Genomic DNA, 14,835 nt, shown 5'->3' on the forward strand with positions numbered 1-14,835 from the left:
ATTCATTGCTTTAGATGCCTACATTCGAAAAACAGAAAGAGAGCACATCAACAATCTCACAAGAGATCTTATGGATTTGGAAAAAGAAGAACAATCTAAGCCTAAACTCAGTAGAAGAAAAGAAATATCCAAAATCAAATCAGAGATCAATGAAATTGAAAACAAAAGAATCATTCAGAAAATTAATGAAACAAGGAGTTGGTTTTTTGAAAAAATAAATAAAATAGATAAACCATTGGCCAGACTAACGAGGAATAGAAAAGTAAAATCTCTAGTAACCTCAATCAGAAATGATAAAGGGGAAATAACAACTGATCCCACAGAGATACAAGAGATCATCTCTGAATACTACCAGAAACTCTATGCCCAGAAATTTCACAATGTGAAAGAAATGGATCAATATTTGGAATCACACCCTCTCCCTAGACTCAGCCAGGAAGAAATAGAGCTCCTGCACAGACCAATTTCAAGCACTGAGATCAAAGAAACAATAGAAAATCTTCCAACCAAAAAATGCCCTGGTCCAGATGGCTTCACTCCAGAATTCTATCAAACCTTCAAGGAAGAGCTTATTCCTGTACTGCAGAAATTATTCCAAAAAATTGAGGAAGAAGGAATCTTCCCCAACACATTCTATGAAGCAAACATCACCCTGATACCAAAACCAGGAAAAGACCCAAACAAAAAGGAATTTCAGACCAATCTCACTCATGAACATAGACGCAAAAATTCTCAACAAAATCCTAGCCAATAGATTACAGCTTATCATCAAAAAAGTCATTCAGCATGATCAAGTAGGCTTCATCCCAGGGATGCAAGGCTGGTTTAACATACACAAGTCTATAAACGTTATCCACCATATTAACAGAGGCAAAAATAAAGATCACATGATCCTCTCAATAGATGCAGAAAATGCATTTGATAAAATCCAGCATCCTTTTCTAATTAGAACACTGAAGAGTATAGGCATAGGTGGCACATTTCTAAAACTGATTGAAGCTATCTATGACAAACCCACAGCCAATATTTTACTGAATGGAGTAAAACTGAAAGCTTTTCCTCTTAGAACTGGAACCAGACAAGGTTGTCCTCTGTCACCTTTACTATTCAACGTAGTGCTGGAAGTTCTAGCCAATGCAATTAGGCAAGACAAGGAAATAAAGGGAATCCAAATGGGAGCAGAGGAGGTCAAACTCTCCCTCTTTGCTGACGACATGATCTTATACTTAGAGAACCCCAAAGACTCAACCACAAGACTTCTAGAAGTCATCAAAACATACAGAATGTTTCAGGATAAAAAATCAATGTCCACAAGTCAGTAGCCTTTGTGTGCACCAATAACAGTCAAGATGAGAAGCTAATTAAGGACACAACTCCCTTCACCATAGTTTCAAAGAAAATGAAATACCTAGGAATATACCTAACGAAGGAGGTGAAGGACCTCTATAAAGAAAACTATGAAATCCTCAGAAAGGAAATAGCAGAGGATATTAACAAATGGAAGAACATACCATGCTCATGGATGGGAAGAATCAACATTGTTAAAATGTCTATACTTCCCAAAGCAATCTACCTATTCAATGCCATTCCTATCAAAATACCAACATCATACTTTCAAGATTTGGAAAAAATGATTCTGCGTTTTGTATGGAAATGGAAAAAAACCCGTATAGCTAAGGCAGTTCTCTGTAACAAAAATAAAGCTGGGGGCATCAGCATACCAGATTTTAGTCTGTACTACAAAGCCATAGTGCTCAAGACAGCATGGTACTGGCACAAAAACAGAGACATAGACACTTGGAATCGAATTGAAAACCAAGAAATGAAACTAACATTTTACAACCACCTAATCTTTGATAAACCAAACAAGAACATACCTTGGGGGAAAGACTCCCTATTCAATAAATGGTGTTGGGAGAACTGGATGTCTACATGTAAAAGACTGAAACTGGACCCACACCTTTCCCCACTCACAAAAATTGATTCAAGATAGATAAAGGACTTAAATTTAAGGCATGAAACAATAAAAATCCTCAAAGAAAGCATAGGAAAAACACTGGAAGATATTGGCCTGGGGAAAGACTTCATGAAGAAGACTGCCATGCCAATTGCAACAACAACAAAAATAAACAAATAGGACTTCATTAAACTGAAAAGCTTCTGTACAGCTAAGGAGACAATAACCAAAGCAAAGAGACAACCTACACAATGGGAAAGGTTATTTGCATATTTTCAATCAGACAAAAGCTTGATAACTAGGATCTATAGAGAACTCAAATTAATCCACATGAAAAAAGCCAACAATCCCTTATATCAATGGGCAAGAGACATGAATAGAACTTTCTCTAAAGATGACAGACGAATGGCTAACAAACACATGAAAAAATGTTCATCATCTCTATATATTAGAGAAATGCAAATCAAAACAACCCTGAGATATCATCGAACCCCAGTGAGAATGGCCCACATCACAAAATCTCAAAACTGCAGATGCTGGCGTGGATGTGGAAAGAAGGGAACACTTTTACACTGCTGGTGGGACTGCAAACTAGTACAACCTTTCTGGAAGGAAGTATGGAGAAACCTCAAAGCACTCAAGCTAGACCTCCCATTTGATCCTGCAATCCCATTACTGGGCATCTGCCCAGAAGGTAAGAAATCCTTTTATCATAAGGACACTTGTACTAGAGTGTTTATTGCAGCTCAATTTACAATCGCCAAAATGTGGAAACAGCCCAAATGCCCACCAATCCAGGAATGGATTAACAAGCTGTGGTATATGTATACCATGGAATACTATTCAGCCATTAAAAAAAATGGAGACTTTATATCCTTCGTATTAACCTGGATGGACGTGGAAGACATTATTCTTAGTAAAGCATCACAAGAATGGAGAAGCATGAATCCTATGTACTCAATTTTGATATGAGGACAATTAATGACAATTATGGTTATGGGGTTGGAAACAGAAGGAGGGACGGAGGGAGGTGGGTGGGGCCTTGGTGTGTGTCACACTTTATGGGGGCAAACATGATTGCAAGAGAGACTTTACCTAACAATTGCAATCAGTGTAACCTGGCTTATTGTACCCTCAATGAATCCCCAACAATAAAAATAAATAAATAAATAAATAAGCCAAACTGAAAAAAAAAAAAAGAAGTTACTTTCATTTCCTGGTTTTCTATTTGATTCCAAATGTCTATGTCTCTAATTTTTGCCAGTGCCATACTGTTTTGACAACTATCATGTTGTAGTATAGTCTAAAGTCTGGTAGGCTGATACCCCCAGCTGTTTTTATTGCTAAGAACTACCTTAGCTATACAAGGCTTTTTCTGGTTCCATACAAAACAAAGGATTATTTTTTCCAAGTCTTGAAAGTACAATGTTGGTATTTTAATAGTGATGGCATTGAATCAGTAGATTGCTTTGAGAAGTATAGACATTTGAACAATGTTGATTCTTCCCAGCCATGAGCATGGTGTGTTCGTCCATTTGTTAATGTCCTCTGCTATTTATTTTCTTAGGGTTTCATAATTTTCTTTATATAGTTCCTTCACTTCTTTTGTGAGGTGTATTCCTAGGTATTTCATTTTCTTTGGAATTACTAATAAGGGTATTGTGTCCTTGATTTCCTTCTCATTTGGCTTTTATTGGCATATACAAAGGCTACTGATGTGGACATTTATTTTATATCCTGAAACATTACTGTATTTTTTTATCATTTCCAGGAGTCTTGTGGTTGAGTCATTGGGCTTCTCTAGGTATAAGATCATATTGTCAGCAAAGAAGGATAGTTTGACCTCCTTTGCTCCCATTTGGATGCCCTTTATGTCCTTGTCTTGCCTAATTCTATTGGCTAGAATTTCCAGCATATGTTGAATAGTAATGGTGATAGAGGACAACCTTGTCTTGTTCCAGTTCCAAGTAGGAAAGCTTTCAGTTTTACTCCATTCAGTATAATATTAGCTGTGGGTTTGTCATAGATAGCTTTGATCAGTTTAAGAAGTGTGCCACCTATGCCTATACTCTTCAGTGTTCTAATTAGAAAAGGATGCTGGAAATCCCAAAACTACAGATGTTGGCATGGATGTGGAGAAAAGGGAATACTTCTGGACTGCTGGTGGGAAGGCAAGCTAGTACGTTCCTTTTGGAAGGAAGTTTGGAGAACTGAGGGATCTAAATGTAGACCTGCCATTTGATCCTGCAATTCCTCTACTAGGTATATATCCAAAAGACGAAAAATCATTTGACAACAAAGATATTTGCACCAGATTGTTCATTGCAGCTCAATTCATAATTGCCAAGTCATGGAAGAAGCCCAAGTGTCCATCAACCCATGAATGGATTAATAAATTATGGCATATGTATACCATGGAATACTATGCAGTATTAAAAAAAATGGAGACTTTACCTCTTTTATGTTTACATAAATGGAGCTGGAAAATATTCTTCTTAGTAAAGTATCTCAGGAATGAAAAAATATATATCCAATTTACTCAGCCCTACTATGAACCAATTTATAATCACTCTTTCATATGAAAGATGAATCACAACTTCCCTGAGGGGAAGGGAGGGGAATGGGTCAATAGAGGAAGGGTTAATAGGGGAACCACACCTATGGAGCATATTGCAAGTACGAGTTGTGTCTATCAGGTGTAGAACACAAATGTCTTAACACTGCAATTGGGTAAATGAGGTGAAGGCTATGTTAATTAGTAGGATGTAAGCACTCTAATTTGTATAAATAATCAACACATTGAATCCCATAATGGTATAAATGTATTCATGAGCTATGTACAAATGACTTAATAAGAAAAAAAGAAGAAGAAGAAAAGGATGCTGGATTTTATCGAATGTTTTTTCTGCATCTGGAAAGGATCATGTGGTCTTTGTTTTTGGTTCTGTTGATACGGTAAATAACATTTATGGACTTGCATATGTTAAACCAGCCTTGCATCCCTGGGATGAAACCTACTTGATCACTTTTTTTGATGATAAGTTGTAATCTATTATGATAAATTGTAATCTATTGGCTAGAATTTTATTGAGAATTTTTGCGTCTATATTCATTAGTGAAATTGGTCTGAAGTTCTCCTTTTCAGTTGGGTCTTTTCCTGGTTTTTGTATCAGGGTGATTTTTGCTTCATAGAACATTTTGGAGAGATTCCTTCCTCCTCAATCTTTTGGAATAATATCTGCAGTATGGGTATAAGCTCTTCTTTGAAGGTTTGATAGAATTCAGGTGTGAAGCCATCCAGACCAGGGCACTTTTCTTGGGAGATTTTTAATTGTTTCTTTGATCTCAGTGCTTGAAATTGGTCTGTTCAGGAGCTCTATTTCTTCCTGGCTAAGTCTAGGGAGAGGGTGTGCTTCCAAATACTGATCCATTTCCTTCACATTGTCAAATTTCTGGGCATAGAGTTTCTTGTAGATAATCTCTTGTACCTCTGTGACATCTATTGTTATTTCCCCTTTATCATTTCTGATTGAGATTATTAGAGATTTTATTTTTAAATAAACAACCTTAAAATTACCAAAGTTGCCAATTTTCAGAATCTTTTCAAATTTTTTAACACAGCCTCAACTTACATCAAAACAACTCTGAAAAACATGAACACCAGAGTAATGTAATAATTGCTGCAGGCACCATCCACTGATGAATATCCAAATTAGTGGATAAGAGTTTTAGGAACTAAAACGTTTAGAAGTGGTTTGCATAGCTTCAAAGCATCTCCTCTACAATGTCACTGTGGTGGTTTTTAAATACGTCTACAAACTCTTTGGAATTTCTGCCATTAGGAGGTGAAGTTTATTTTAGCTTCCCTTGAGTATGAAGCAGATTTAGTGACTTACTTCTAATGGATTTAGCATTAAAGGTAAAAAAGAGGAACATTATGGTGAAGAAACCTGGCAGACACCATCTGAACTATGTGATCAAATTAACATCACCAATTGTAAGACATCAATACTGTGTGCCCCTTCAGTGACAGGCCACATCCCGTTTTTCCCAAAATCCATAACCTTAGTGTAATCACAAGAAAACATAATACAAACTCAAGCAAAGGAATACTCTACAAAAAACTTGATCAGAACTCTTCAAAACCATCAAGGTCACCCTATCTCTATAAAAGTAAATAAATAAATATTTTCAAAAATTAGCCAGGCATACTGGCAAGTACCTGTAGTTTTAGCTACCAGGGAGGTTGAGGTGGGAGGATAGCTTGAGCCCAGCCTGAGCAACAGAACAAGGTCCTTACTCTAAAAAACAAACAAACAAATAAAACTATCCAAGTCAAGAAAGAAACAAGCAAGAATCTGTCTCAGTTTGTAGGAGAAACAGGATGATTGATCTTGGAATAGAAAAAGGACATCAGTGGAAAAACTGGAAAAATCCAAGTGAAGCCAGAAGTTTAGCTAAAATTATTGTAACAATGCTAATTTATGAGGTTTGATTGTTGTACCATGGTTATATAAGATGTTAAGCAATAAAGGAAGGTATATGGAGGCTGGGCTATAATCCTAGCACTCTGGGAGGCTGAGGTGGGTGGATTTCTTGGGCTCAGGAGTTCAAGACCAGCCTGAGTAAGACTGAGACCCCATCTATACTAAAAATAGAAAAATGAGCTGGGCATTGTGATGAGTACCTATAATCCTGGCTACTCCTCGGGAGGCTGAGGCAGGATCATCACTTAAACCCAGCAATCCTCTCACCTCCACCTCCCAGAGTGCTAAGATTACAGGTGTGAACCACTGTTTCCTGCCTCCCCTCATGCTCTTGACAGTCTAAATCAGCAGAGGTCAAGGAAAGGTACTGGCAAAAAATAAAAATAAAAAAAGACCCTTTAAAATGAAATCAGAGGACCTGGACATGCTTCAGACCTACTGGAACATGTGGGTAGAAACATCTGAACAGCAGTTGTTTATCACACTGCGTTCAAGAAAAATATGTGGAGTTGAGGAATAGAGATTTTAAAATGAGATGGTAAAATTCATAATAACTTGTCTAAAATAGTTATCAAGCCATAAAAACCTTCATAATTTTTTGCCTTGTTTAAAAAAGCATTAAGTTATAAAAACTTTCAGATATCTCCCTCACCAACCCTCACAATGTTAGAATTACTTCATTATCATTATTTTAGAGTTATATATATATTCCTAAAAGCTTAATTTACTCTGCAATGGAGAGTCTGATTTAGCATCACGTGCCTTATGTTTACATTTTTAAATCAGAAACCCATTCTCCAAGATAAAAGTCATTTTTCTTTTACCTATTTTGGTTTTAATATCCCAAATTTGAATGGATTAGGACACTGTTTTTACCTTAAGCTTGGTTAGCCTATCTTGTAAGGAACTGGAAAACTTTTCCATCAACTCTTATTTTCCTATTGTTTGTTAAAATAAAAGGTAAATGTGTTGGGGTATAATCATTTATGCATAATTAAAGAAATGTGTTACTTCTCAAGTAATTTATGCATAATTAAAGAAATGTATTACTTCTCAAGTTTCTCATTATGTCACCCTTGGTAGAGTGCCATGGCATCATAGCTCACAGTAACCTCAGACTCCCGAGCTCAAGGGTTTCTCTTGCTTCAGCCTCCCTAGTAGCTGGGACTTCAGGTGCCCACTACAATGCCTGGCTATTTTCTTTTTGCAGTTGTCATTGTTTAGCTGGCCTAGGCCGGGCTTGAACCCACCAGCCTCAGTGCATGTGGCTGGTGCCATAACCAGTGTGCTACAGGCACTGACCCTCAGTTAATTTATTTTGCAAAGAAATTCCTATCTCTTGAAAAATCTGTGTCTTCTGTTATTAGAGGGACTTTACCTAACAAATACAAGCAGTATAACCTGGTTCTTTGTATCCTCAATGATTCCCCAACAATAGAAAAAAAAAAAAAGAAAAAGAAAATCTGTCTCTTCTTGCTTTATAATTCTTTCCTTAAATGGCAAGGACATTGTAAAAAGAATCCACAGGTCTAGGCAGCATAACCTAGTGGGTGGGAACATGGACTCTGGGACCAAGTAGGTGACTTGGACTTGAATGCCAGCTCTGTCACTGTCTAGTTATGTGACTTTGGCCAAGTTATTTAAACTTAGTATACCTCAGTTTCCTCATCTGCAAAATGGAGATAATTAAAATAGACACCACATAGGGTTGTTGTGAGGCTTAAATATTATATGTGTATATAATTTATATGTTAATTATAACATATAATTTATATATATCTACACATACACAGGTGTCAAAAAATGTATACACATTTTAAGAGATGTTGTCTATGTATTACTTTTCAAAGTTGAACTGAAGGTACTGTTACTAGTCAATTGTACTTAGACATGATACGCACATCCATTTTACCTGCAATTGTTTGAACACCTGCTTAGCACAAAATAAGAAGTATATATATGCATGTATACACTTGTATATGTATATCAGTATTATGTAGCAGTTGTTATTATCATTAATTTTTAATCATTTCTTGAGATAACAGATTAAACTAAGTGAAACTACGTTAAATGGTGATTCACTGGGCCAATATTCAAATTAACTGAAGCCACCAAAGAACATGGCCTTCAAGAGCATTAGTGATTTATAAAGGACCTTCTACACAAGTGCTTCTATAGGCCCCCTGGAGACATACTGAACAAACACCAATATGTCTGAAAATAGAGAGGGATTGGAACCAAATCCTTCTGTCATTTGCATCTCTAGTTAAGAATTCTGAGATAAACAAATGAAGAGAATTTGGAAATGATGCATCAACAGCTTCCTCATATGACATAAATAGTGGGAGCTATCAAGGATCTACCCATCAATCACAGAGGCATTTTCCTACAGAAACCAAAGAGGAGCAACAACTCAGGATGACTGAAGCCAACATTCCCTCAGAAGAGGAATTGTCACCATTTCTCATCTTCCTACTTTTAACAATTATTGGTACAGAGTGCCTCATTGGTATCATTGCAAATGGGTTCATCACAGCTATAAACACAGCTGAATGGGTTCAGAATAAGGCAGTTTCCACGAGTGGTAGGATCCTTTTTTCCCTGAGTGTATCTAGAATAGCTCTCCAAAGCTTCATGATGGTTGAAATTACCCTCAGCTCAGTCTCCCTAAGTTTTTATTATGAAGATGGTGTTTATGATGGATTCAAAGTAAGTTTCATGTTCTTAAATTTCTGTAGCCTGTGGTTCGCTGCCTGGCTCAGTTTCTTCTACTTCGTGAAGACTGCTAATTTCTCTTATGCCCTTTTCCTCAAACTGAAGTGGAGAATTTCTGGACTGATGCCCTGGTTTCTGTGGCTATCAGTGTTTATTTCCTTCAGCTACAGCATGCTCTTCTGCAAAAACATCTACACTGTGTATTGGAATAATTCTTTTCCTATCCCCTCCTCCAACTCCACCAAGAAAAAATACTTCTCTGAGACCAATGTAGTCAACCTGGCTTATTTGTACAACCTGGGGATGTTGTTTCCTCTGATCATGTTCATCCTGGCAGCCACCCTGCTGATCCTCTCTCTCAAGAGACACACCATACAGATGGGCAACAATGCCACAGGCTCCAGGGACCCCAGCATGGGAGCTCACATGGGGGCCATCAGAGCCACCAGCCACTTCCTCATCCTCTACATTTTCAATGCAGTTGCTCTGTTTCTCTATATATCCAACATCTTTGACACTTATAGTTTCTGGAATATTTTGTGCAAAATCATCATAGCTGCCTACCCTGCCGGCCACTCAGTTCTGCTGATTCAGGACAACCCTGGGCTGAGAAGAGCCCGGAAACAGCTTCAGGCTCGGACTCTTGGTTACCCAAAAGAGTAGTCTCTGTGACCAGCACCCAAAGAGGTCATAGGACCTGGCCCAACCTTACCTAGATCTGCTATTCCCTTACCTAGATCTCTCTCTTTCCTCCTCTTCCCTAAACCTAATCTGACTCTTTCTCCTGATGTGAATTTTTGTATAGAAGATTGATTTTAACTTCTCTTTTACCTCATGGGCACAATCTCAGTGGTATTTGTCATATTCTTTTCCAGAGCCCTCTATTTCTACCTCCCCCTCCTCTATCTAAGCAATGATTCTAAGTAAAGGCTACATATGAGAACCTCCAGGGCTGATTTTTGAAAACATCAATGTCCAGGCCCAACCTCAGACCAATTAAATCAGAATCTCTGGTGTTGGAACTTAAAGACAATTTGCCACATTCTCCAAGTGATTCTGATGTACAGCAGGGTACATCAGATATAGCCACCAAAATAGAAGGTTCTGTAACTTGAGTTCCTAACAACTTCCCTCTTTCCCCCTCCACATGTCTTTTAAACAGACTAAGATTACTTAGGAAGCTTCCTGACCAGCAGCTGGGAATGCATTTTGTCTTTATCCTGCAAAGACATAACCTAAATAATTTTAAACTATCAAAATTACAGCACATAAAACAACTTTCAACCTAAATATTACCATCCAAAATTTTTTTCTATAGATATGGCTATGTTGGTTTTATATGTATAGTGTATATATGCAAAATGATGTTTCCAAAAGAGCCTTTATTGCAGCATTGTTCATTAACAAGGGGACTTGAATGTCTGAAATGAATATTATATTAACATTTTTAGATGAAGTACATGCATATATCCTAGGATGAAAAAATTTTCCAATGTGTTGGTAAGCACAAAAAGCAGAGCTGTTTTATGATTCCATTTATAATCTCTCCCTCTTTTTTCCTTTACAGAATATACATATATTTGTGTGTATAAGAAGTTTTTGGAAGGATATAGCAAAAACAATTAGCAGAGGACTTCTGAGTAGTGGCATTAGGTATCTGGGAATAAAGGAAGTATTGACAATTTATTTTACCTTTCTATATAGGTTAAACTACTTAGAATGTTTAGCATGCACTAATTTAAACATTTTAAATGATTTGTATTTTTTATTAGAAAGAAAATTGGTAAGTAGAAAAGATTTGAAGGAGAGGATTATGCACCTTAATTTGTTGGTTGCATCTCTCACTGTTGGTTTTTATTTAAAAAAAATGTAAACCTCGTAAACTAAGCATCTCACTCTTTTATCACTGCCTCTTCCTTTTCCAGTATATTTGTTCAAAGGCTGCCAAGGAAACATCACAAGCCTTCTATCTTTTAACACTCAATATTCTCTGTCCCTCTCATCGGGCTTTTCCTCTTTTCATTTTCTTTCATCTTCAGTTTAGATTATCAGTTAATTGTTTTGCTCACTCTCAAAAATATTTTCAGTTTTTATAAATGACATGAGCTGTGTCTGGGGTTTGCTTTAAAATAATCCAGCAGAGAGGGATGGAGGGAGGGGGGTGGGGCCTTAGTGTGTGTCACACTTTATGGGGGCAAGACATGATTGCAAGAGGGACTTTACCTAACAATTGTAATCCGTGTAACTGACTTATTGTACCCTCAATGAATCCCCAACAATAAAAAAAAAAAAAGAATTAATAAAAAAATAATAAAAAAAATAAAATAAAAAAAAATAATAAAAAAAAAAAATAATAATCCAGCAGAGGGCAAAGGAGCAAAGACCTGGGGATGTTCATATTAGTCATATGTTGATTTTTCTTCAAACAAGGTTTCAGATACGTGGGGTATTTTCTATTTAAGGATATATTTGAAATTTTACCTAATATAGTTTTTATATAAATGAATCATAAAATATTCTGATTTTGTGAGCTGTTCCCTTCTTCAATCCCCAAATACCACATTTAGATGAACCTGAATGTCTAACACTCTCCTGTTTGCTTCTAAGCAGCTGAGTGCTACTTGAGAGTGCTTTATAATCAGATAAACTTATGTTCCTACAAATTCATGTTCTTCAGCCTCAAATGACTAACATCACTGAGTATTTCTATGCTATATTTCTCTAGAGGAGTCACTTATTAAGAACCTACAATGACCTATCTCACAATGACCAACCTACAACGACCTATCTCACACCTTTACGTCAGTCCCCAAACTTCCAACATCTCTTTTTCCTGTCTCATTTCAACTGATGAAGTTACCCTTAAATTCTTTGGCAGATGCCATTAGAAAGACATTTCTTTATATCCTCATTAGCAAATATACTAAAGCACCTTATTTCCTCCTAATTCCCAAATATTTCAATAGAAAGAGTGTCACTCAGTGAAAAAAAAAATAATTAAACATATTTTAACTAATTTTTTTCTCCCTCTGTATTTCTTCTTCCTCCAAGTTTCATTTTTATCTGAAGTTTAGTTTATTTTCTTTCATGATTAAACCTTTCCTTAAAAATCTAGTGATCCTTGAATGTGAGCACTAAGAAGCTGATTGTACAATTTAAAAATTAATTTTCATGTAATCCTAGCACTTTGAGAGGCCAACACAGAGGCTGAGGCAAGAGGATCGCTTGAGCCCAAGAGTTTGAGGTTGCTGTAGCTAAGATGCCAAGGCACTCTACTGAGGGCAACAAAGTGAGACTCTGTCTCAAAAAATTAATTTTTAAAAATCTCTTAGAATATAAAAATTATATTGAAACCTTTATGTGAAAGGCATCTCAAAAGCAGCACATTCAAAGTTGGGTTCTTTCTTTTCCCCCCAAAGCACATTTCTCCTTCAGTCTTCTTCACTTCATTAAATAGTGCCACAATATTTTCAGTTGGTGAAGCCAGAATGCTAGGAATCATCATTAGGTCTATCTTCTGTCTTACACCCTTCCCAGTCTAATTCATGAGTAAGCCCCTTGTTTCTGGCTTGTGGTGTATATAACTACAGAATCATTCATTTATAAATTGAACAATTAATGGTTGAACACCATATGGCAGATCCTATTCTAGGTGCTATGTATACAATGTCATGATAGATGTTCCAGTTTAGTGGGAAAGCACAGAAAATAAAACCTAGGAAAAGCAGGATGTTGTGGTGGTGGCATTAGATCAATCTAACAAGCAAGGGCCTAGATGAGTAAATAAGATATAAAGAAGAAATAATTTTAAAAATTATAAATATAGATAGAACAAATAAGTTCTAGAGTTCTATAGTGCTGTAGGGTGAGTATAGTTAACAATAGTTTATTAATTCATTTTTAAATAGCTAAAGGAGAGAATTTTGAATGTTTCTGACACAAAGAAATGATAAACGTTTGAGATGATAAATATGCTGATTTCTCTGATTTGATCATTATACATTATGTACATGTATCAAAATAACACTGTGTATCCCATAAACATATATCATTATTACACATTAATTAAAAATAAAATTATAAAAATTAAACTTATAAGTCTAAACCAAATTTAGAAGAATAATTACTAAATAAATCTAAAGAAAACATAACTCATTAAATATTGATTTAATAAATTAAAAATCAAAAAACAGAATTAAAATGAATATAAAAACTAGTTCAGGGGGTGGAGGCAAGATGGCTGACTAGAGCCAGCTTTCCACAGAGGCTCCTATCCAGAAAGAGAGTTAAAGGACAGAAATTTAGCAAGTAAGCTAATGGTTTGGAGCTGAGCCAAGAGAGAAGGTTCAAGAATGCACATCAACCCTGCTGAGGCAAGCTGCAACCCCAAGGAAACAAACAATAGGTACAAAATCCATCACCAAGCGGATGGGAGTCCCTTCCCCATGGGAACAGCTCGCAGTATGCATTGTACAAACAAGTGAGCAGAGTTCAGCTCTCCATTTTATCCCATGGGAGAGACCCTGTAAAAACCGGACCTCCTTCCCCTACTAGGGGGCCACGGCACTGTCCTGCCAGGTGTAAAACTGTATAAAACTATATATATTCTCTACCTGAACTCCCAGTACTCCCCTCCAATTTCACCCTGAGGTCTGGAAGCCTAGCCCTTATGGAGTCCAGATTCTTAGGCATTTTCTCTAGAGGTGTGGACAGGGTGTGGGCTGTTGCAGGTCTGTGCTGATTCTGATACATGGGTGAAAGGAGAAGATGGTGGACTGAGGGAACCATACAGGAGAAGGAGAGGTGGTACCCAAAGGCACAGAGCAAAAGTGGCAGTGACAGGACCAATAGGACTCACAACCCTAAGATTATTTTGGAGAGACACTCCCTGCCTCTCTGGGCAACCAGAGAAAGCCAGGCATCTTCTCCAGTGGCAGCCACTGGCAGAACAGATCTGGGACAGAAACACAGGCCCCATGAGTAAAGGGTATTCCTGAGGCAGTACCTGCCTTGGAGGGATACAGCAGGGACAGAGACTAGAATATGCATGTGCAAAGATGGCATACTCCCAGGATGGGGCTGAGTCAGAAGGGCTACTTGAGTGAGCCTAAGAAGCACCCAGCCCCCAAGTGATCACAGCTGAGACAAAAGGAGAAAGGGAAAGAGGAAGGAACTTAGAGCTCAGTGTGAGTTTTAACTGTGTCCACCCCAACACAGAGTGCAATGGAGACAGACCTGCCAGCTCCAGACAGCAGCACAGACCATGGCTGAGTCACAGTTTCTGTGCCTGGTTGGCAGGGGAATATAGCTGGGACAGACACGCAAATTCTGAGAAAATAGAAGAGTCAGCAACATCAATCAGGGGCAGGGCTGGAACTGAGTGAACCGCCCCAGCTTCCATTAATCACCCAGGCCTCAGCTCCCCCTGCCAGATGGTGGAAGAGTGCAGTGACTTGGCCAAGGAGACATAGATCTCCCTGTGACTCATGCAGGTGCAAACCCCTGGCGCATCTGCTTTTTGGAGGGAACTAGGTCACAGCCCTGCAGAGTTACCAGTGACTGGGTGTGACAGAGGTACAAGGTTGGGAAGGAGGCATCAACCTTCCCAGACTAATTCATTTGCTGGGTGGGTCCTTCTGACTCCACGGAGCACCAGAACGAGTCATACTTGAGCTA

At 37.6% G+C, this 14,835-nt stretch overlaps 1 protein-coding gene across 1 annotated transcript; it reads left to right on the plus strand.

Annotated features, from left to right (window-relative positions):
• Positions 1–8,002: 8,002 nt before the first annotated feature.
• Positions 8,003–9,822, plus strand: TAS2R39 (taste 2 receptor member 39). Its single transcript, XM_053608737.1, has 2 exons — positions 8,003–8,019; positions 8,787–9,822. The coding sequence occupies exons 1-2, from the start codon at positions 8,003–8,005 to the stop codon at positions 9,820–9,822; spliced, it is 1,053 nt and encodes a 350-aa protein (XP_053464712.1).
• The last annotated feature ends 5,013 nt before the right edge of the window (positions 9,823–14,835 follow it).

Source organism: Nycticebus coucang, chromosome 11 (assembly GCF_027406575.1).
Source record: "Nycticebus coucang isolate mNycCou1 chromosome 11, mNycCou1.pri, whole genome shotgun sequence".
NCBI classification, from domain to species: domain Eukaryota; kingdom Metazoa; phylum Chordata; class Mammalia; order Primates; family Lorisidae; genus Nycticebus; species Nycticebus coucang.